The sequence below is a fragment of the Mus pahari genome, chromosome 4, assembly GCF_900095145.1.
Source record: "Mus pahari chromosome 4, PAHARI_EIJ_v1.1, whole genome shotgun sequence".
In the NCBI taxonomy this organism is placed as follows: domain Eukaryota; kingdom Metazoa; phylum Chordata; class Mammalia; order Rodentia; family Muridae; genus Mus; species Mus pahari.
In genome coordinates, this window is record NC_034593.1 from 141,710,216 (window position 1) to 141,734,316 (window position 24,101).

A 24,101-nucleotide genomic window follows, 5' to 3' on the forward strand; every position below is an offset into this window, starting at 1 on the left:
AGAGGGCATCCAATCCCATTACAGATGGCTGTGAGCCACCATGTGGTTGCTGGGATTTGAACTCAGGACCTCCGGAAGAGCAGTCAGTGCTCTTAACCACTGAGCCATCTCTCCAGCCCCAATGCTCACTTTCTATCTGATCCAGTCATCCCTCAAGTGTGAACACAGCAGGTGTTAGAATTTGTGCAGAAGAAATGGAAACTCACAAAATGAAATGGTTTGCTACAGGACCTCTGATGTCAGAACTAAAGTCCTGACCCTTCAAGCTGTCACGGCACATGTGTTCTATTTTATGGGGATGTCTATGTCTTGATCATTCCCCAAGCAAGCTTAGAAAAAGCTACACCCATGTGTCTCAGCGGCTGCTAGCAACAAGCTATGGTGGTGAGGGACAAAGTAGAAAGAAGGCACAAGTATTTCCCTGAACAAAATCCTGACATGTACGTCAGTTACTTTTATCCACAAGGTCAAAGCGAGAGGAAACTCTTGTCCAGGGCAAGAAATGCAAATTCTGACATTCCCCTTATAAAGGCTCAGGGTTGAGTGAGGTTGTTCCCATGGTTCCAACTCAAATGCTCATGATGCCAAGGCCACCTCAGAAAAGAAGTAATCTTGCTTTTCCTATTTGATATAAACAGACACAAGAAGCTTTAAGTTTATTTGTGACTCCTAATGTGCTTAAAAAAGCAGTCTTCAGAGAGCAAACATACACAAATCTACTTTGAAAAGCCATTTACACTTAAGTTTCTCTAAAACAGAGAAATTAACTTGCCTCCTGTAGGGTTGATGCCCTCAGCAAACCTTGATACTCTTGTAAAGAGCAGCCTTATGCCGTGTACCAGAGACGATACTGTGCAGCTATACTGTGTACCAGAGATGATACTGTGCAGCTACACTGTGTACCAGAGACGATACTGTGCCAGGTCTCAGTCGTCTCCCAGGAAGAGTGTAGCACTGATTTCCAGGCCATCGCCACCTTCCAGCTCCCTCCCGTTGTCTTCAGTGGAAGATGGGCCCTGCGCTTTTCCTTGGCTCCGTCTATTCTTACGAGTACAAAGTGGGTTATTTTTCTCTTTGATCTTGGAAAGTGAGTTTGAAATGGTTTCTTGTTTGACAGCATGTTGTAGGCAGTTATAAAACCTGTAAAGAATTAAATACATGGTTAAATATATGAGTACTTTGAAAATGAATGACTGAAACAAATCTCGAACTGGTCCTCTGTTTCGAAGCGTGACAATGTTGTGTTTTAACCTTATAAAGTCAACCACTGACTGCATCTTCCTTTGCTTTCATCGCTGTAAAACTGTGTTTCCAACTCTTTAAAAGAGCAGCACTAACGGGGGAAGCCAGCCATGCAGACGCCATGTCTAGCTGAGCCCCGTGTTCCATCCCTGCCTGCTGCTTACCTTCCTCTGGTCAGCCCCGCCCACCACTTCACAACAGAGTACAGAGGCAGCAGCTACACAACGGGCAGACCGCGCGATCTCATTTGCTAGGGTCTGGTTCACTCACACAGGGAATGGGGTGTTCCGAGAGTGGCTGGTGCTCAGAGGATGTAGTTTCTGTTCAAGAGGATGAACGTTCTGAAGGTGGATGGTGATGGTTACTAATCATGTGAATGCACGCAACGCCATTGGTTACAAAGGTAAATTTCTGTTACATATATTTTACCACAGTAAAAAAAGATAAAAAACAAAAAATTCAACCGCTGGAAACAGATTCAATTACTTTGCCTTTCTGATTTCTTTATTCTTAACAATATTATATGCTAATATATTCAGCCCTTTATTCTGTTTTATTTAATATTTTATTACATAGTTGATGAAAAGAAGAACATGGTTAATTTCTTTCTACTCAGGGCCACATGGCTTTGTGGGATCCAGGTCCTAACCTTCTGCTAACAGACACCGAAACCCTTCCTCTCGTAGTCAGAGGCAGACCTAAAACTTGGAGTTTTCCACCTGGAAGTTGTTATGTATGAAATATCTGACAGTGTCTGTCAGTCCCTGTCTCTTCCAGTCTCCATACTGGCTCTTTACAAAGCAGGTCAGGCTCCCTGGACAGACACTGCAGGCTCTCAGTTGTTCTGCTGGTTAAGTCCCTTCCCACAGAGAAACAGGCGTGGGAACTACTTTTCACAAGCATGAACATGAACAAGACCTTTTCTCTACTAAAAATATTTTAGGGCATGAGGAGACAGCTCGGTGGTAACAGCGCTTGCTCATCAGAATGAGGACTGGACTTCAGATCCTGGTACCCACGTAAAAGGGTCATGAGTGGTCTGGGAGCTGCAGAGCCCGGAGGGCTGCCTGCTGGGACTTCCTGACACCACACTAGCACCAGGCTGAGTGAGGAGCCCTGTCTCAAGGGGATAAGGCAAAGAGTGACAGGGCAGGACACAGGACTTTATACGTATGTACACTTGCACACAGGTACCACACACGCCTACCCTCCCCCACACTCCCCCACACACAACACACTAACATACACATATCTGCACTCATCTGCAGGTATCACATATATCATACACATACATAAGCTTGTACACATGTGCACATACACCATATACACATACACCAGTCTCACATATATGCCACATGTGACCAAACATACTTTACACTCACACATATGTATGCATACCTATCACATGTGTATATGCCATACACACATACATCATACCTATGCACACAAATGCACATAAATAACACATCCATACACAGATATTTTTAAGTACTTTAACTCAACTTTAACTGTCACGCTGCTAAGCTTCTGGTTGATCAACTGTTACTTGTTGGGCTGAGGTTTGCCAGTACTTTGAGAGATAGGCCCCTCCCCGTACCCGCCTGTGGCTGACGGCCCTCTCTCTCCTAGGATCAGGAGTTCTGTGCCTGCATCTGGCTGCTCCCTGAGGAGCCCTAATTTGCTCGCACACTCTGAATCCACACGTATTCTTGTAATCAGGATCTTAAGACACTTTTGCCCTTCTTTAATTTTTCCCTGATTTTATATGATGAGCCTGCTCTCTTGATAGCAGCATGCAAACTATCATCTCAAAACACATTTTTGAGTCAATGGATTTAACTTATAATTTGATTTTATGGTTGGTGAGCGTGGCTCAATTAACTTTGCCAGGTGTAGAGTGAGTTGATCTTGTGGTATATTTATAAACTTGTTGAAATTCAGGGCAGAAAACAGGAGAAACTGAACTGCTGCTTCCTGTGGTATTGCACCCCTTACTCCCATAGCCCAGTCTACCTGGCAGACAATAAGCTCTGTGGTGGTGGGCGTNAACTGCTGCTTCCTGTGGTATTGCACCCCTTACTCCCATAGCCCAGTCTACCTGGCAGACAATAAGCTCTGTGGTGGTGGGCGTCCATGTGCAGTTCGTGTCTGAGGTGCCCGCTGCCGGAAGGCTTTGCTTTGGTTAGATTGTCCATGCTTTGTGGCAGGATTCATCATCAATTCTCCTAAAACAGGATCTGCAGGCTGCATGCTGAGATGACCACTGTGGTAAGGAATCAGGTGTCCCCTGACCCCACCCTAGTCTGGTACAGGTCACACAGCTCCCTAGGGGAGGCTTCAATAACTCTAGGTATTCTAGGCTTCAGAGTTGTGAGTGACCAAGGAGGAAGGGCTCCCTGTTCTGAGTCCACAGCAGGCACTGAGGCCTACCCCGAAGTACATGCTATTTAATGGTACGGGCAACTCTCCTTTGAGGTGGCATTTCCCCCAAGTTACTGATGACACAATCAAAATACAAGGGTGACTTGACAGACCAGGGCTGAGTGATTTGATGGGACAGGGTTGAACCCAGGCTGTTGTGGAGAATAGGTCCCACTGCTGTCACTGGTACCTTCGTCTTAGCTGCAGTTGGACATCTCTAGGTAGTTAGATGGCTCTTCTCCAGTATAAGGACATGACTCTGACATCAATGCAAAGATCAACTAACATGAAGATAGAAAAACAGATATCCTGTCTACATCCTGCTCTGAGACCAGCCTGAGGGGCTGCTGTACAGGTCTTGAATAGAGAGGCAATGTAGATGGAAAGAAAAATGACAGATACTTAGGCAGTGATGTAATATGAGATTTCTAAAAGTGTGGGGAGAAAGAACAAGGGAAGGTACACAAAAATGCCCATTGCTCTGTAACTTGGAAATTTACAACTTATACTGGTGAGCCACAGTGAGATGGCCCAGTAGGCAAAAGAAGTCGTCACACAGGCCTGATGGTGTAAGCTTCATCTTCAAAATCATGTAATTCACAAAGTTGTCATCTGACCTCTACAACAGTGTGCTTTGGCTCACTCACACACGCATGTATGTACACACTCATGCAACACACATGCAAACCCACTCACACACTCACCACACATACCCAGTTATGCACACACATGCACTCACACATATACATACGTGCATATCCACTTATACACCATAGACACCCAGTCATGCACACACGTGCACTCACACATATACACACTAACACACTTACCACAGACACCCAGTCATGCACACATGCATACCCACTCATACACTTACCACAGACACACACTTATGCGCACACACATGCATGCATATACACATGCACATACATATATATACATATGCATACACATAGTCATACACACAGATGTGCACACACATGCATGCATACACACATGCACTCACACATATACACACATGCATACCCACTCACACACTTACCACACACAGACACACACATGCATACACACATGCACTCACATATATACATACATGCACACAGATGTGCACACATATACAGTCATGCACACACACACAGTCTGCCTAGGGGACTTGGGTGGCACTGCTTGCACACAGAAAGCAGGCAGCATCTATAGAAACACTCCGTTGAGAGGGCACCATATGTTCATCCATTTGCCAGCAGGTCCAACTGGAGAGCCACAGTAGAAAGATGTGAACTGGAATCTAGTCTCCTTCCCAGTTAACCAGGGAGGCAATTCCAGATTTTCTCCATGACAACAGCTGGTTGTTGACTAGCTTGGGGTCTAAGATGCTGTCAGAGTAAAAGGAGGAAGCAGTGTGCACAACTCCCCTCAAGCCGCCCCCACCGCTGTCAGACTCTCTCTTTAGCAGTGTCCCTGGTGGGCACCTCTATCTGACTTTTGCAAAGCCTCCTTCTGCAATCATGGAGCGCCCATGTCAGTGGGCTCTAGTTCCACTGAAGACCTCAGCCACTTTGTTTCCTCCACAGGACAGGCACGATTACATAAGCAGTCTGGACTATAAGTACATGCTTCCCTATTCCAAGTATGATGTAGGCAGATATGAGTAACATGGGAATAAACAATTAACTGTACCTCCCAATTCTTCTCTTGTTCTCCTCCATTTTCTGATTTGCTATGGTTAACAGGAACTCAATATATTCCTCCGTCACCATCAGCTTTCCCTTGTGGGTTAATGGGACTTCCAATCCATGTGTACTCCGGACAGCCTGGGATAGTTAGGAGTTTAGACGTGAAGAACAGAGCCTCTGAAGTTGAGAGACAAGTCCCAGTCAGGGCTTGGTTAGAACAGTTAACTTCCGTTACAGCATACAGACCCTTGCCTTGCCTTCACGCAATTTACCAAACTCAAACCAACCAAAGGAGATGAGGCAGACTTCTGCAAGGACAGTCTATACATCCTTCTTCAGAGAAGGAGATGGTATCAAAGAATTTAATAACTTTGTATAGTTTCAATCTCACTATGGCTTAGAAAGCTTTAGCACATGATTTAAAGAACAGAAATAGATGACACATCAACTGAGGCCTCAAGGAAAAATGAGAGTGTCTTTGAGCATCTGCCTGAGCTGAGGACAGCAATCAGGAAGCCCTGCTGCCTCTGTCATGCAGCATGTCTGCCTCCTCAGGGCTATAAGGCTGTGACCTCAGCAACTGCTGTGGAAACAGTCAGTGCATCCCTGTATGGCTGCCTCCTCAGGGCTATGAGGCTGTGGTCTCAGCAACTGTTGTGGAAACACTCAGCACATCCCTGCATGGTTGCCTCCTCAGGGCTCTGATGCTGTGACCTCAGCAACTGTTATAGAAGCAGTCAGCACATCCCTGCATGGCTGCCTCCTCAGGGCTATGACGCTGTGACCTCAGCAACTGTTATAGAAGCAGTCAGCACATCCCTGCATGGCTGCCTCCTGAGGGCTATGACGCTGTGACCTCAGCAACTGTTGTAGAAGCAGTCAGCACATCCCTGCATGGCTGCCTCCTCAGGGTTATGAGGCTGTGACCTCAGCAACTACTGTGGAAACAGTCAGCACATCCCTGTGCATCCCAAAGCTGGGTACAGGGTAAGCACAGAAGCAAACAAAACAAAACAAACAAACCCACTTGCATTGAAGAAGAGAAACTCATGTAATGGATCTTTTCTATCTTCCCAGTAGCTGAGATAAACCAGAGGAGCACAGTCTGGTTCCTGCCTCTAAAAGTTCAAGTTTAGAAATAAACAACTGCACAGAATCACAGTGTAGCATGGGTGTTAAGACAGAAGAAGCACATGAATCCTTGTATGTGTGCACACACTCACAAATGAAACATGCTAATAACATGACAGATGCTGCTTCCGGTTTCCGTCTGTACCCAGAGCTGATCCTGTGCCACAGCTCTCCATACCCAAATACTGCCAGGAGAGAGCTAGTCTCCCAGGAGTGCTGACACACCTGCCTGCAAGCACAGGTAAGACCACTTATGCTCAAATTCCTGGCCCAAGAGGGACCTTCCCAGAGCCATCAGTACTCAGGAACCAAGGAACAGCTGAGGACAGGATCCTTCTGGTTTCCATCTGCACCCTGGAGCTGACTCTGTGCCATAGCTCTCCATACCCAAATCCCTCCTGGAGAGATCTGGTCTCCCAGGAGTACTGACGAACAGGATTGCAGGAGGGACAAGCCTCAGTCAAAGACAGCAAGATCAGCTAACACCAGAGATAACCAGATGGTTATCTAGATCAAGGGCTGGCAAACATTTTCTGTGAAGGGAAATTTCCTTGATTTTTGCAGAGCATGCAGTATGTTACTACTCAGTTGTGATGCAGTGATACCCATCAATATGATAGCAATCATTCATCAGAGGGCAGAGTGAACTGCTCCCCACAGGCTGGACTTGGCTCAAGGGTAATGATCTGCATGAGCTCTGAGGAGACAACAGATGCAAGCATTACAGAGCTCACACATGTTTATGAAGCACAGCTGTGGACAGAGGTTATTGACATGAAAGACTTGATGCCTATGAATCTCTCTACACGGCACAACCATATTTATGCCATCACCCCGGATGTCTCAGGATGAGGCCAGTAGAGCAAGGAACAGGTTCAAAGTAAGCAGAGAGTGTGGTTTAAAGCAGGGACTCAGATATGAAGCCAAAGTCTGGATTTCCTATCCAGGGAGGGGCCTGTCCACCTTTCCCAGGGTCAACAGTAAGGAATTCTGAGAAGGAGGGAACGGGCAGGAGCGCTAACAGACTCCCAGCAATCCGGTTCATGTCAGACTCAGACTGTGTCGAGAGAGTCTCTGTACTGTGTGGAAGCATCACCTGTCAACAAAAAGCTGATGGCCAGTGAGCTGATGCAGGGCTAGAGGGTGGGACATCTGGACTCAGACGAATGCTGGGAGATAGTCAGGCGGAAAGACACTACCTGGACTCTAGAAAGTTAGACATAGGAAGCTGAGGAGCAGTAACCAGTCACATGACAGAACTTAGACTAGCTTAAACAGGATAAATGAATTGTGGGCTAGCAGGAACAAGCCCAAACATATGGCCTAGGCATTTACTCATGAATATTTCTCAGAGTCTTTATTTGGGAACTGGGGCTCAGGTAGAAAAGACAGGGGTTACAGAACTGTTCCTGCCAATGGCACCTTACCAGCATGATCTTCCCTCGCTTTCCCACGGTGATGCCCGAGTTCCTGAAGCCAGAATCAATTGCCACTGAGTGCTGTAAGAAAACACAGCACCCTAGGTTCTGGTGTGCCAACAAGCTGTGTCCCATCAGTGGCAAAAACAGATAACTGCAAACCTACTGATGTGCTGGGTGGTGTGGACTGCGCTTCAAAGCCATCACCACACCTGTTACACACACCCCAAGAGCAGCCTTGGAAACAGAGGGTAAAACAGGCTCTGGCCAATGACGGCACACTAAGGCTGATGACCAAACTACACTACGGAAACAACCTTCAAACAAATGAAGAACTTTCTCTAAGTAAGGAGAACGCTCCCTTAGCATCCTTTCCACTCCTGAAGAAATCCATAGCCATGAGAGATGGGCTTGGAGCTCCTTCCCATTATCTCTAGCACAGTGCCCTGGCCATGCTGTAAACAGTACTTACCCCAGTGAGAAACTGTCTTGTCTTCTGACAGCTCGTCTCCCTCCCCTGGAATAAAAACAAACTCTGGGGAGACACCACAGGCCCTTTCTACTCTTCTCTGGTACCTGACATGCTGGGCAACACTGAGTGTGCTCACAGGCAGGGCACAACTGTGCTCTACTGTAGTGAGCTCTAACATGCAGTCAGCATGTGAGACTTCCACCACAACTTTGGCCCAGGAGAGCACATCTGGGCTCTACTGGGATTAGCACTGGGAACTGGACCTGGGTCTATGTGGTGGCTTGAATAGGTGTGGCTCCCTGAGCCTGTTTTTTGAATGCTTGGTCCACAGGGAGTGGCACTACTAGGAAGTGTGGCCTTGTTGGAGGAAGTGTGTCACTGTGGGGGTGGGCTTTGAGGTCTCCTATACTCGGGCTCCACCCAGTACAGAACAGTTTCCTCCTGGCTGTCTGCAGAAGAATCAAGATGTAGAGCTCTCAGATCCCTCTCCAGTGCTACATCTATCCGAATGTTGCCATGCTTCTCACCAGGATAATGAATCTGATCTCTGAAGCTGTAAGCCAGCCCTGCTTAGACATTTTCTTTACAAGAGTTGCTTTGGTCATGGTGTCTCCTTACAGCAATGAAACCCTAACTAGGACAGTATTGAGATGTGGACAGTAAAGCTTAAGCAGCACTGGTGTATGCTCTGGAGAGAGAAGAGAATAAGGTAGATCCCAGGTTGCGGAGCACTGTGTCTCAACCAACACTTTGAAAGCGTGTCTAAGTGTTTCTGCTTCCTCTCACTCTCTCCACAGTGACTCTTTCCTGGCACATGGCTTTAAATGGTGCGTGCCGACATCTCTCCAGTGTGCATCTTCAGGCCAGTCTACACTCCAGAGCAGCCTTTTACACAAACACTAACCTCATTTTGGTGTTAGAACTGAAGTGGTTTCCAAGGCATCAATGATGTGCTAACTCCAGTGACAACATTTGCAGAAAGGGCCTTTATGTTGTAATGGTGAATGAGGTTGTCAAGGCAGGGACCTAAGTTATAAGAGATGCTACTGCTGTGCATTCACAGAGGAAGGACATGAGAGAGGCGGGGGAGAGCGGTTGTCTGTAAGGCAAAGAGAGTGGTATCCGTGACAGACAGGCATCCAGAATAAAGTGCATGTCTGAAGCCTGGACACTTCTCTATGGTGCTAGGGCACTGACACTGTGGCGCTGTGACACTGTGACACCATGGCACTGCTGTGATCTCTTCCCCACCCCTCCCTCAGGCTTCCAATTCCTGAATGACCTCATCACTCTGCAAATGCAGAAGCTAGAACATGACTCTGTCACACTCTCATGTTCTTTGGTGTCCTCTCAGGCCATGCCACCACACTCCAGGACACTACAGCTGAGCCCTAATATACTGTGGCAGAACCAGGCTCTCAAAGTACAGTGCACCAAGCCTCTGTAGCTAAGGCAACCAGACCTCTTCTTTTGGCCTAAAGGCCTCCCTCCATCTTTCTCTCTCCTCATCCTCCCTCCCTCTATGCCCTGCTTCCTCTGCTCTGTGAATACACCAGTCCTTTCTCGATTCTGAAACAGGGGACATTCTAATCTGCTAGGAATCTTCCTTCCCCAGGTGTAGGCCTAACTCTGCTTCTTCCTTTTCTGTCTTAGCTTCAGAGAGTTGTTCAGAGCAGCTTGTGAGCGAGTGCCTGCACACAGCTCTACCCCATGCTCTGTGGTACATGTTCTTACTAAATTACAGTTGCAATGAGGTCACTCTGCATGTAAGCGAGTAAAACGTGCAGGACGAGCAGGGAGACCTCAGACATGCAGTCCCTGAGCTCTCTTCTAGAACTCAGCCAGAAAACCAGACACAGCACTGTGAAATCACATGAAGGGTGCTGAGGGAGACCGCGGGCCATGTGTGGGGACTCATTTTACTTTCCCAGAGATGACGGGGGGTCCCTGCTCCTAACACTTGACATAAATAGCTAGACCAACCAAACATATGAGAACAATTAAGTCAAAACATTAGCTGAATCAATCAACATTAAATAATTTTAAAAGGTGGCTTAAGGCTTAAAATTACTTCTACTGACAGACATCTAAATTCAAGAGCAAGCTAAATGTCTTACCAGGGTTTGTGCATCCTGTAGTGTCCGGCATTGCACATGGAGGATAAAAGGTTCAAACTTCAAAACAGCTTCGCTGGTCGTGCCCTTCAGAGCTGCCATCTGAGGGAACCAAGGGTCAGCATGAAGCGCGGCTGCCCCTCCCTGTCCTGTCAACCCGTTCTCCCACCCACCTCCTGCTTCTTAGACATTCTTGCACTCACTACCCACTCTGTCTAAGATATCTATGTCCTCTGCCTTCATTTTCATTACAAACATTATTCTCTGCTTATTTTACTTAAAGTTTCCTGTGGAGCCTATGAAGGGGATGGAGTCCTCCCCCTTGTACACGAGAATGCCTGAACCAGTCACGACTCTTTGTGTCCCATTCTCTCCTTTCATCTTTTCTGCAGAGGATGGGGCTGGATGTCTACAAGGTCCTGGAGGGAACGGTCTCTGCCTGATACAACCTTCCCTGTGCTCACCTAACACTGCAGGCTCAGAGGTGACACACTGGGCACAGCCGTGAGCGTGTCCAGAAGGGATCCTGGTAAATGATACACACTTATTTCCAATACTAAAGCTGGCACGGCAGAGTGAAGTCCATTCTCCTTTTATGTTTTTTACCAGGTTGCAGAGTTATTAAATAACAGAGCTGAATGAAAGACTTGGACCCAGTGAGCCAAGTGCCCACCCTAACCTCTCTGCTGTTGAAGAGGCCCCTCTGCTGAGCAGCAGGCACACGGACACTTCCACACCGTCACCTCCTACAACCCCAGGGGCAGATGTTACAAAAGCTTTCCAGGCTTCCTAATCTCTAGCCATCACAGTCACACAAGGGAATGTTCTTGTCTTTATTTAAACTGTGGATTTCTAAAGTTGACTTTTTAATTTAAAAACTTACCACATCGTCTTTCGCACAAGGTTTGTGTGTGACCAGCAGCCAGCAGCAGTGCTGCTTCTGAACTCCAGAGCCTTTTGCGCTCTAAAATGACAGAGAACTCAACTGTAAAACTTAACAGGATAAGTAGATTTGCATTGTAGAACACGGTGGGCATTCTTAAGTTAGTACTCAAAAAGATGACTGAAAAATAATTCAATATATTTTGGGTTAAGATAACCTAGGAGAAAAATCAATTCAAATAACGTAGGGCTCGAATGGTAAAAGTGCTCAGCTGTCTTCAGAAACACGGGTGTGCTTTTGTTTGCTCCTGTGTCTGTGCTGTGATGCTGGGGATGAAACCCAAGACCGTATGAATGCTAGGCGAGCACACCTACCCCAGGTCACAAGCCTCTCTGGCCATGCTTTTGTTGGAAGAAAAGGATGATGAGGGACTTAAACGTTGGCAGCATTTCACCATAAAAAATGAAAAGGGGAGAAGGCACCTCCTGCAGAACAGCGTGGCTAACCCTATGGAAGGCCTACCATTTGCTGACACCTGTGACAGGCACACCTTTGGACACTTTCCTCATCACTATGGAAATGCATTTGAGATTCCTAAAGTAGACTGTATATGCAAAGCAGCGGGGAGCAATGTGTCAAAGCTCTGAAGAGGCTGTCATTCCAACACAGACTTAAACACTGATTCTTTGCAAATTCTAATAGGTATATACAGACCCTTCCCTGAGATACTGCAAAGGGAGAGCAAGAAACCACACACATGAAGGCCACCGAATCTCTAAAATAACCACACACACAAAGCTCTGGAGGCTCCTCTGGGAGCTGGTCTGGGAAGCATGGGCCCTGAATGACGGGTTTTCATAGTGAGGCTTTAGTAACATGTATTCGGCTTTGGGCTGGCTGTTATAAATAACCTCCAAGCCAAATGAGTGGTTTACGCTTAGCAAATGTACACAAACTCACACCATGACTTGGAACATCTCTGGCTTACCTATGTTTTCCTTATCCTGATTTTTTTCTCTCACTTTCCTTCTTTTCTAATAAGGCAGAGTAAAAATAAATAGCCACAAAGTCTAAGATACATAAACTAAAAGAGGTTCAGAAAGAGTCCTAAGACAGTTCAGAATGAACAGCCACTGCTAAGTGGACACTGTGCTTGTCTGCACCTCTTTCTGCGTCTGGCAGAACAGTGGAGCTTGGAGACTCAGATATGTGAATTTAGGGGAAGCATTATAGGACAGCTACTCCAGAAGCTGAGTCAGGAGCGTCACAGGTTCCAGGAGTTCTTGGTCTATTAAATGTGTTCAAGATCAGTCTAGACAACTTCGAAAGATCCTGTTTTAGAAAGTTAAAAAAAAAAAAAAAAGGTAGGGAGGAAGTGTGACTCAGTGGTAGAGTGTTTGCTGAGCTTGATCGAGACGCTAAGTTCAGTTCTCAGTACTGCCACTCCTAAATGAAGAACATGGACAAGACAAAGACAAGTAACTGAAGAAAAGAGTTCAATTTTGGTTAAAATGAGGAAAGGACTGCAGGTTACAGAACAATATAAATTTGAATTTTCCAAAGTAAGAAATGTGTCACAAAGTTTCTACATAGATATTTAGCCAAGAAAAATTCTGCTTAACAAGGCAAATATATAAAATATATATCATATTATTCTATTTATTATATTACATATAATCATAATTATATTATATTCATCATAGATATTTTATATATAGCATGTACATATATATTTATACATTTATAAATATATTATACACACACATATATACATGTATGCATATATATATGTATATGAATGTGCTGTGTAATATGGCCTGGAGAAGAGACAATAGTGTTTCGGAGACTCGTCTGAAAAAACCCAAGCAGGACAGCTGTAGAAAAGGTTCGGGCAGCTAGTTTGTGAGCAAGAGTGTCCATGAACATAACTGGAGTGGTGGATGCAATACAAACATGAACAGATCTCGCTAACCTGGGACTTGAGTACCTGATGAACCAGCAATGTGGGCCAGGCACGATGAGAAATGTTGGAAATAAATTATCCTATTTCGCTCACTCAAAATCCTATGCAGCCGGGGTTGTCTAGTCACCCTCTGTTCGTGGGACAGGAAGAGGATGAGAGCATGCAAGCTTCCAGGGCTGCAATAGCGACGCCGGCCACCAGGGGGCAGAGACCCCGTAACCTAGGACGCGCAAGTCGCAGCGACAGTGACCGGGTGAGCGCGACCGACCGAAGGGACTGGAGACTCGAGCTCCTCCGGCGCTCGGTAAACCCGATTCCCCAGCGCTCGCCGCTAAGCTAGTCCCACCGCCGCCCGGAGGACTCACTAGCACTGCACGGCCTCCGCCGCCCCGGCCTCACCCCGTCCAGAAGGAGGATGCGCCCCGCGCACGAGCTGGTGGTGAAGAACTCTTCGCGCGAGTTCAGGAGCCCCACCACCTCCACCGCGTCCTCGTCCACACTGCCCTTGCGGCTAAGGTCCGCCTTGCTCAGACTCTGCGCCTTCCACCGGCCGAACTCCGCGCTGCGGTCCATGAGCGGGCGAGCGAGCGAGCTGGAGTCGGCTCTCTGTGCCCTGGAAGGCGCCTTCTTCTCCATGGACGTAGCCACACCGCCGCCACGGTGGCCGGAGAGGACCAAAGTTCCCCATTGGCGTAACCAGGAGAGAGGCGTGCGTCGCCGGACGGTAGAGGCGTAACCCGAGAGGCGGAGCCTTGCGAAGTTAGGGAAAGCCAGTCCACCTCTTTTCCTACAGACCTTCTGGAGCATAGGAGGTTTTGATTCCTACTCTAGAGGAGGGTAAGTCACCCAGGACCGCAAGCAAGCTCCTAGTCTTGTCTGCTGGAAGGCTTTTCCCCCCGCTTTCTTTCAAGTTCTAGGCTCCAGGAGATCTGCACTGGAGAACTGCACAGCAGGCGGCCGGTGGTTCAGCCTGGGATAGCTGCCTGCTGCAGCCTGGGGATTTCTGCCGCCACCAAGGCACTCGCGCCCCAACTCCGGGTTCACAACTCCCCAGGTGCAGGTAGAGGAGCACTGTGTTCTGGCCTCCAGTGTGTATGCAGTGGGTGTTGTTCCTGTTTGTAGACACAGTGGCAACCACCCACAGTAGTCTTCAAAAGAAAGAAGAGAGACCTAGAGAGAGTCAGAGACAGAGGGACACAGAGGGGGACAGAGTTAGAAAAACCTAATACATTGTTGACTACATCTTGCGCATTTACAGTTCCCAGAGTCCCTGCCTCGGTCTTGCGACCAGAAAAGACCTGTTAATGATTGAAAGTGCAGAGGCCACTGTGTGGACTTCGTGTCCACCTCGAGCCCCTGAAGCCACCATAACTCCCTGCTGGCTTCTGCCGGAGGGGGAGGGAATGCAGCATGTAGCAGCATTCTCTCACACTGGAGCAGGGCCTGCCCTGTCCATGAGATGCTGCAGGGGTGCAGAGTGATCTCTGTGAGAGCAAGACGGTGACAACGTATAGCCAGAAGACTTGGACTGGATACTGTAATTTTCATCATTTATTCGTTTTTTCCAAGTTAATAGTAAGCCACATGCTTCCATGAGCCATTCTGGAACAGTGACAGTACATTTTATAACTATGGGGCCTCCTTTTAAGCCTTCATTTAAAACTATCTCTAGAAATTAATTTTATTTTATTTTGCTCTTTTTTAAAAAAAAAAAACAAATCTATTTTATATGTAAAGGTGTTTTGCCTGCATGGCCACACCATGTGTATACCTGGTGCACTCAGAGGACAGAAGAGGGTATTGGATCTCCTGGGACTGGAGTTAGAATAGGTTTCGAGCCTGAGCTACCATGTTGGTGCTGGAAATCCAAAGGAAGCCCCCCTCAGCAAATGTTCCTTGCCGCCAGCCCTAACCTTGACCCTCTGCACTTCATTAGTAATATGTCTTTCCTTTTGAGGTTGAGAGCTGACCCACTAACTCTATGTTAAGATATACTTCTAACATATTCCCTACCCCTTTAACTTTCATTTAAACCTATGAATGAGTTCAAACAGAGTCTAGAGGAGGAATTTTTAATTCTGTTTGTCCTAGAAATAAAAAGTAAAATAAAGATAAAACATGTTACTATAAACAAATTTCACAACATATGTATTTGATAGATAGAAAAGCCCGTTTAAACCATAGCATTGTTAACAAACCAAAGAAACCAGGCATGATGTACTAGGAAAGTTGAGGCAGGGGAGTTATCCAGACCTCCAGACCAACCTGGTCTATGAACTAAGTTCTGGGTTAGCCTGGACTACAGTGTGAGATGCTCCAAAGTGGCAGAACGCTCCTCCTTGTCCAGTGTGAGGCCATGAGTAACAATAAAGCTGACTCTGCTGCAGGCAACCTCCACAGGCAGCCTATGCTAGACAACCTATTCCATGAGGGTAGATTAGCTTTCCCTGTAGAACCATGTCTTTTATGTTTCTACTGTATTTCCCAATTTGTAGGCATTTGAAGAATACTCAAGTAGATGCCTTTATTAGATAACATATGCCCTGGCCTATAGCTTGGTGACATTTCATACCCAATTGCTCATACGTTCCAGAATTCATTTCAGAGGCATGAAGGACAATCTATGCCAACATTTCCAAAAGTGAAGTTGGAAGATTCTAAGTTAAGAAAAACAAAATCAGCCAACATTTAAGTCACTGAACTTGGGTTCTAGCCCTGCTGTGACCTCTGTGACCTGCCAGGGTCTCTGAACCTCTTCTAATAAAGGTAAAGGTCTTCTCATTCATAACGGAAGGTTGGCTTTTTAGTTCTGCATAGCAACTTTTCATTTTTGTCTTTTGTAAAGATAATTAAATGAATGGAGATTTAAAAACTGTGCTTTTTTAGGAAAAGCTGGGTATTATAAAGGCTTAAGTTCATAATTGCTATTAGTATATTATCCTATTTTATTCTTGTGGTTCTTGTCAGGAGCCATCGAGGAAAGGTGCCTTCCTGGAGCATATGATGGGTGAGCTCTGAGAGGCAAGATCTCGAGAGACTTCATCTCTGGATTGCTTCCTGTAGCTGATATGCCTTTCCTGTCATATATAATCTAAGGGTTCCTGGACATCACCCACTCTATTGAGCAGATTTCGTATAGATCAACCTAAAGATGAACTTTCATGAATTAATGCTGTTTAGACGAATTAATGATTTCGTAGAATTCTTGATTTGATTCAAATCATTTTGGTAAGAAAGTTTTAAGATGGTTTTAGTTGTTGTGCTAGAAAGATATAATAAAGTTAAAATCAGGAATAGAAAGTGCCCACTCCTTATAGTAGTAAGCAAAGGCTGCATAATAAGAGATACAGTGAGCTTTCAAAATTACACTAAAAAGAGAAAATAGGCTCGGGACAAATTTGTGTTCAAGGAAAAATATTCAGGTCCAAGGATGAAGCCACAGGTGTGCACTATGATAGGCAAGGGCATGTAAAAACTTTGAACTTATAATGAGCTTACAGTGTGAAACACTGCATTGTTAATGAAACACTTATGAGCTTGTGAAACACTGCATTGAGCTTGTTACTGATATCTTTCTGCAACTCCCCTTTTATGTAACATTTTATCTATGAGGTAATTCTTTCTTAGAGAACTTTTTGTCTAAAAGTATAAAAAGTCTGACAGCAATAAAGAAAGGTGGTGCAACACACACCTTTTCCGGTGTGCGTGTTGTTTGTGTAAGGGACTTCTCTCTGGTTCAAAAAGGGTTAAGGAGCTCTGAGCCTCTTACCTGGCCAGCCAGGGGCTCCCAGCTGACTCTCCAGAGAGGAGCACCAGCAATAAATCCTTTCACTTAATTCCTGCTGCTGAAGAGCATGTGTTAATCCACCAGGAACTGAGTTAGAGGGCTAAGTTCGCAGTGCTTGTTAAAGCACGACATTAAAAAGAGTTAATTTTTAAAGCATTTATCTAAGTACAGAACAGCAACAGAGTTAGGTTTCCTAGCACTTACTTAAGCACAGAACATTTTCACAGTGCTTATTTAAGCACAGAGAGTTAAAGAGAGAAAGGAGCCTGCTGGGGGCCGCTCAGCTGCACATGCTGGTTCTCTCTTGAAGGTAGAGCTGAGGTGGCAGAGCTTCGATGGGGGCAAGACTTAGTCTTGCAAGATGTTTAGGGTTGCCTTTATTATAATAAAAAGTTTATCTGTCTTAAGTCTAAGTCACATTCCTATGGTAGCTGACCTGCCTCAGTTATTCTGAGGCCTTCAGCACCTCACAGTAAAACAGCAGGGGATTCTGTAAAGTAGCCTTTGCTCTGTCTCTGCAGGAACTGCTGCTCTAACTCCCAGCTTGGTAGTTGAAGTCACCTGAAGAAAAGGGGACACTTTGAAAAGTGATTTTTAGGTTGTATTTCTAAATTCTCTCTAAAAACTTCTTCTCTTGCTCTCTAAAACCTTTTCCAAAAAAGTTTTCTCTAAAAAAATTCTTTTCCTAATCTTGCTCTCTCCTTCTGCTCTGATATAACAATGGCCTCGCTCTCGATACAATATAACCTTTCTTAGTCTTTTGTACCTTTTCTAGAATAGACCACATGGTTTATCCAAGCATCCTTGTTTTTTCAAAAAAGTTCCCTAGAAGTTCAAACATAAATTCAAATCATAAATTGAACAAGAAGTATACAATAGAGAATGTTTGCATGCATATCCATTAAGAGTAATTATTTGGCTAAACATTCATTATCTGTCCTAGGTTTATGGAGAGTTAAACACCCAACTAAGTTATCATTGAAGTTTTGTATAGAAAAACCCAGTCAACAAGTTATCTTATGTCCTGCAAATATAATGAATCATTAGTTCTCTTTTATGATCTTTGGTTGATTGTTTTACAACCTCTTGGAATGTGTTCTAAGTCGTAAATGCCTGCTCTCTATCTCAGAGGCAATTAAATTGAAGCTGGCAGAGTTCTCATTGCAGTTTTGATATCAGAAAGGACTTAATGGCAGTCCTATTATAAAAGGTCTTAGTAATTACTAGTATAATACTAGGAATTCTTATAGAATCATCATTAAGAACTAAGGCATCATCTCCTTGTCTATTTAGCATCACTATAAGACAGCACATCTTCCTTGATCTGCAGAGATCTGCTCAAAGGATAGGCTAGTACCTAGTGATTGCTATATATGTTTAATAATAACTGGAAAAGCATACTAACAGCAGGAATCTTTCCTCAGATGTAATCTTGGCCTTGCCTGAAGGAGTGAATCTGTCATAGCTTTACAGTCTATGATGGAACCATCTCAGGAAGATACCTGCTAGGTTTTAGCTTCTTTAGACGGCTCCTGGCAGAATCCAGTGGTTTTCAGCCACAGAATAAGCAAGAGAGCGTGAACTTTCCAGAAGCCATCAGCCCTCAGTACAGTTAAAGAGAGTTACAAGGCCAGAGAGCATCAATCTTTTGGCCTTCATTCAACTCCGTGTTCCACCTCAGCTCTGAACCCCAGAATGCTGGGGCTGGCCCCTGCAGATTCCCTTTGATACAGTGAGAGTGTTATGAAGCAGAGGATGATTCTGTGATTGAGTTCAGAGGCAATGAGTGCAGGCTGGAGCCATCAGAATGCAAAGGCTCAGTGGGGAATGAGATTAAGAGAAGCAAAGGTGGTTGGTGCTGCAGGGACCAGGCTGCCTCTCTGCAGTATCAGGATAAAGTGTGTGTGTGTGTGTGTGTGTGTGTGTGTGTGTGTGTGTGTGTGTTGGGGGTGAGGGGCGGATCTCCTAGACCCAGGACAGAGTGAAGTCTCATTCCCCCCCTCCTCTTCTTCTGCCCCCCAGAATGTAGGAAAATAAATGAGTTGGCAACAAGATACAGACCCTGCTTTAGAACAGTATTGATTTTGTTATTACAATAATCTTTTGAGGCTAATAACAATGTCTGCTGGAAAGACAGATACATATAGGAAATAGATAAAGAGGCAGTAAATAGAAATGGAAAATGGAACAAACAGAGTGAGGTAGCATATGTCTGTATTCACAACATCAAGATGCAGAGGCTGCGTGTTTGTGAGTCGGCTACGTATCGTGTTCAAGACCAACTAGATCCACATAGCCAGACCCTGTCTCAAAAAAGTCCACAGTCAGGATGTAGATTCCGGGTGTAGATGCTTAGCATTCTTAGGGGCTAGATGCTTAGCTACAGTATAGCAATGAAACAAAACAAAGAAGAACAAAATGAAAAAGAAGAGTTAAATATCTCGTGTGTGTGTGTGTGTGTGTGTGTGTGTGTGTGTATGTGTACAGTTCATAGTAGCCTTTACATTTAGCACAGTGATTTACTATTGAAAAGTGCTATTGTCTGAGCTGTGGCTTGCAGCAGAAAGCCATGACTACTTACTTACAATGGACCCTCAGACCCTCCAGGTCACGATTGTTGACTGCTAATGTCCCCTCACAGAAGGATGGGGTCCTTGCACCTTTACTTGGTATTCCAGCCACTCCTGTACAGCCACAGCCCTTACATTCCAGCCATGGCCCGACGATGGGCAACCCTGCACTTGGCCTCTTAGGTCCAGCGGTGCTTCGGGGATTTAGAAGGTAGAGGGTTACCTGGAGGGTTTCCATCTCTCCGGCCATGGGGAAGTTCTTGTCCATACTGGGTGAGCCTTTCCAGCGGTGTGGCTGGTTTGGAGTCATCTTCACCCCTGTAAGTAACGCCTCACCCATGTTCTGTAAGCCTGACAACCTCGCCTGAGCCAGACCCTGGGGAGTTGTGCTTTGGTTTGTTGTTGAGACCACATAAGGATGGGGGGGCGGGCATTCTTGTTTTGCCTGACTTGTTTTCTGGACTGGATAGGAAACTGTTTTTTTTCCTCAGGTTTTGAGTTTTGTGCCTCAAACACCTCCTAGGTAGCAGCAGAATCTATTTGATTTGATTTATTTAAAGAAATTATGATAGGCCATAGTTAACATTATGGACATACAGCTAAAACCAGTTCATCACATCTATCAGTATGATGTTTCCAGTTATATAATTTCATTTGCTAATTAGCTTTGCTTTTCTTAGCATTTATTTTTAACTACTTTTTATCTTCCTTATAATAGGATGACAGAAAAGTTAGCTGGGTCATTGTTATGTATAAATGGGTGCACTAACTTTTAACTTTCCATTTTCTTTCTCCTTTTGTTACAAGGAGCTATGGAGGGGCTGTGAGACAGTTCAGCAGGTAAAGGCACTTGTCACCAAACCTAGCCATCTCCGTTTGGTCCCTGGGACCCACATAACTCCTGGTTGTTCTTTGCCTCTACACCTGTGCCTTGACTTGTGCCCACACCTCCTTTCACACATGCATGCACATATAAACAAATGTGATTTAAAAAAAACTGCAGTAAGTCTGTTTCTATAACCTGATAAATTTAAAACATTTAGTGCTAAGAGGAAAAAGGAAATGCCATAATTCAGTCCAATTCAACCTAAATAAAGTTAGCAAATATACAAAAATAATTGCACACATCGCTCTTAAATGCATATAAACACCCTCACCAATCACTAGCATTGGATTTATGGTACTAATCGGTTTTTGAAAGTGATGCCCGGAGGTGCTCTGGAGGATGTGTGTAATAGGCTTCAATTATATCTATAGTGCTTTAGGTTATTAAGAGATTAACTTGTTAAAGCTAGGCATAAATGCGTTTATTCCTTGTTTCTCTGTTCTGTTTGCAACACTTCATAATCTGACTAAAGATCCCTAAATCTAATATTAGTTCATAAAATTTCTAAGGCACTGCAACCCAAGCGAATACCAGAGAAAACAGCAGATGTGGTGTCCTGTGTTGGTCCAGATGTTTTTATTTGCATGTTTGACTCCCTCGTTGAAGGCAGTGAATCCTCACAGGAAGTCCTGTGGAGTAGTTTGCTTTGTAGCTGACACGTTTTTAAGATGAAAGGTCCTCATGAATGAAGTGAGATCAGTGGGAAGCTCCTGGCTTAAATTGTTGTTTGAAAAATTATTTGATCTGCTTCCTCTTGGGGGGGAGAGAAAGAACAGTGATAGCCTAGATACAATATGATACTGTGTTAATTCATCTTAGCCTCTAGGTCGCCATGGCAACTGGACAGAAGTTGATGAGGGCTATTCGAGTGTTTGAATTTGGTGGACCGGAAGTGCTGAAGCTCCAGTCAGATGTGGTCGTGCCTGTTCCACAGAGCCATCAGGTAGATACAATCATTGTCATGGCTGACCAGAGCAGGTGCACAGTGAGCTACCGATACTGAAACAGGGTAGTGTTCTCCTGTCTGTGTGAACCCTGAAGAAGTAAGGCAGACGATACTTAGTGACTAGACACTTGAAAAGGAATAACTTCTGGCTACAAAGTTTCTGATGTAGAAAATCAGCTCTGTAGCATAATAACTTATCTTACTGGTGTCATGGGAATTCTGAGTAAGCTCCTCTCTCACAAACCTCCCTGGTTTTTATTTATCACATGGTGGGAAAGTAATTTCCCCTCTGCACTAATGCTTTGTCAGATTATACTTAAGGGAATTCAGCTGTGGAATTTAATTGTCTCTAGTGACTTTTATCAATATCTTTTGGACTCAAGTTGTATACACTTATTAAGGCACATTCTATATCCCTTAGTCTAATATCCTTTGAAGGCCTAATGTGACTTTTTAAAATTTTATTCATAGATCATCTTTACAGGTTCATTTCTTATCACCCTCTCAGAGATTTTTAATAATCTTAAGTTTTCCCAGTTTCCCCAAGAGACTCTCATTCCATCTTTGTACATATCTCCCTAATGAGCAGGAACTCAAATGGAACAGGAACCTGAAGACAGAGCTGATGCAAAGATCATGGAGGAATTCTGCTTACCGGCTTCCTCCTCACTCTTGCTCGGCCTGCTTTCTTACAGCACCCAGGACCACCAGTCTAGGGATGGCACAGCCCACAGTGAGCCTTACACATCAATCACTAATTAAGGCCTGCCTATAGTCCTATCTTGTTTGCGCATTTTCTCAATTGAGGTCCCTTTCTCTCAGATGACTATAGCTTGTGTCATATTGACACAGAATTAGCCAGCATAATTCACCTGTGATGAGCTTGACAATCAAACACATCACTGTTAAGCCACAACCTTTCTTGTTCATCCCCAAGATCACAAATTAATGTCAGCATCACATTATGAACTATTTTGCAAACTTAAAAAGTCCTACAGTCCTTAAAATTTCAAACACTTTAAAAATTCAAAGTCTATGTAAAACTTAAAAACTTTAAAAACTTCAAAAAAGTGGAGCATCTTTTGAGTATATGCCCAGGAGTGGTATAGCTAGGACTCTTTCCAATTTTCTGAGGAACCTCTAGACTGATTTCCAGAGTGATTGTACCAGTTGCAATCCCACCAGCAGTGAAGGAGTGTTGCTCTTTGTCCACACCCTGAATAGCATCTCTACCTTACTTCCTGCTGCATGCAGACTTAGAACACAGGCTTGCTAGAGGAGGGGCTGGCTTGGTCTTGCTTTATTGTCTCGGTTTTTCCAACTTCATCAGTTTTCACACAGCAGTATTGTAAGGCAATGCCTCAGTGCTCTGTACAGACTGACGAGTATTGTCATTATAGGTCCTAATCAAAGTCCATGCCTGCGGTGTCAACCCAGTAGAGACATACATTCGCTCTGGGACCTACAGTCGAAAACCTGCCTTACCCTACACTCCGGGCTCTGATGTGGCTGGGGTCATAGAATCTGTTGGAGACAATGTGTCTGCTTTCAAGGTATTCCATTCTTAATTATTTCTATTTTGACTTAGTAGCTTCTTCTGAAATTAAATGATCTTTAAAGGCTTTGAGAGGTACTCATTGCACATTTTCTGGTACTTGGGGAATTCCTAGTCAAAAAGAAAGCTGTGGTCCATTTGGTCTAATAGAAATGTGTGAGTGACAGAAACAAACCGGGAGATGGCAGATGGACAGCTTTTGTCCTGTACAGTCAGAGTGTTTTAATTTCCTTTCACAAAATAAAGGGAAGGTTAACTCTTTTGATAAAACGTGTGCATATGCCAAGACACTGCAGTTTTGGAGTCAAGATTAGGACTTTGGTCATGGCTGTTCTTACTGTTCTTCCAGAAGCCATGCCGGGTGTGGGTAGTGCCTTTGTAGCATATTTATAACAACCTTCTTTCCTCATAATTTCTCAACCTGTACAACCCTGGCACCGTATTTGGGCTGAATCAGAGAAACCTAACTTGCCTGTGCGGGAAGTGGGTGGATTCCTGTAGCTTTTTGCTTCCCTGTCTTAGCACCCTGGCTTCTGTCCCTAGCATCCCTAGATCGTCTTTGTCAATGCCACTGATGGTCTCTGGACTCCCAGAGTGAATGGACCCTTTTGTGTTATTATCTGTGTTAACTTCACAACGCATTTGACACTCTTAGTCACTTAACATTTTCTTAAACAAAACCAAAACCAAAATCCAACATTCACTTTGGTTTCTGCCACACCGTTTGTCCTGCCTTCCTTCCTCTGGTCGCCCTTTGTTTGCATGCTTGCTTTTGGATGCTCTCCCAATCCTGTTGCCTCAAGCCTTCAACCCCATCAGACCTCTGCTTTCCATATCCGTTCTTCTTTCACAGTAACCCACAGCCACGGCCACGGCCACAGGCAACCTCTATTTCCTTTCCCATATCCAATGTCTCTAGCTTAGAGTATTCAGCTAAGACCTGGTACTGTTTGCAATGAAATAACATCAAAATCCAGTTTGTATGTTACAGTAGTGACTCTTGAGTGCTTAATAACCCTGTGCATCTAGCTGTTCCCTTC

The 24,101-nt window shown here is 44.8% G+C and overlaps 2 protein-coding genes across 3 annotated transcripts in view; one reads left to right on the plus strand and one right to left on the minus strand.

Annotated features, from left to right (window-relative positions):
- Nucleotides 1-676: 676 nt before the first annotated feature.
- Tyw3 (tRNA-yW synthesizing protein 3 homolog) lies at nucleotides 677-13,942 on the minus strand. The gene is made up of 6 exons (XM_021197073.2): nucleotides 13,717-13,942; nucleotides 11,355-11,435; nucleotides 10,475-10,573; nucleotides 7,895-7,966; nucleotides 5,341-5,474; nucleotides 677-1,140 (listed from the first exon to the last, which is right to left on the minus strand). Exons 1-6 carry the CDS (start codon nucleotides 13,888-13,890, stop codon nucleotides 927-929), a joined length of 774 nt encoding a protein of 257 aa, XP_021052732.1. The 5' UTR covers nucleotides 13,891-13,942; the 3' UTR covers nucleotides 677-926.
- Nucleotides 13,943-14,046: 104 nt separating this feature from the next.
- Cryz (crystallin zeta) overlaps nucleotides 14,047-24,101 on the plus strand; it is a 28,280-nt gene continuing 18,225 nt past the window's right edge. Inside the window, exons 1-4 of one of the 2 annotated variants that reach the window (XM_029538097.1) lie at nucleotides 14,070-14,154; nucleotides 20,482-20,514; nucleotides 21,380-21,503; nucleotides 22,907-23,059. In XM_029538097.1, the coding sequence (XP_029393957.1) occupies nucleotides 21,393-21,503; nucleotides 22,907-23,059 (264 nt within the window). In that variant the 5' untranslated portion in view covers nucleotides 14,070-14,154; nucleotides 20,482-20,514; nucleotides 21,380-21,392. Of the gene's footprint in view, nucleotides 14,155-20,481; nucleotides 20,515-21,379; nucleotides 21,504-22,906; nucleotides 23,060-24,101 lie in introns of both variants that reach the window. The other variant, XM_021196631.2, reaches the window with a different exon arrangement.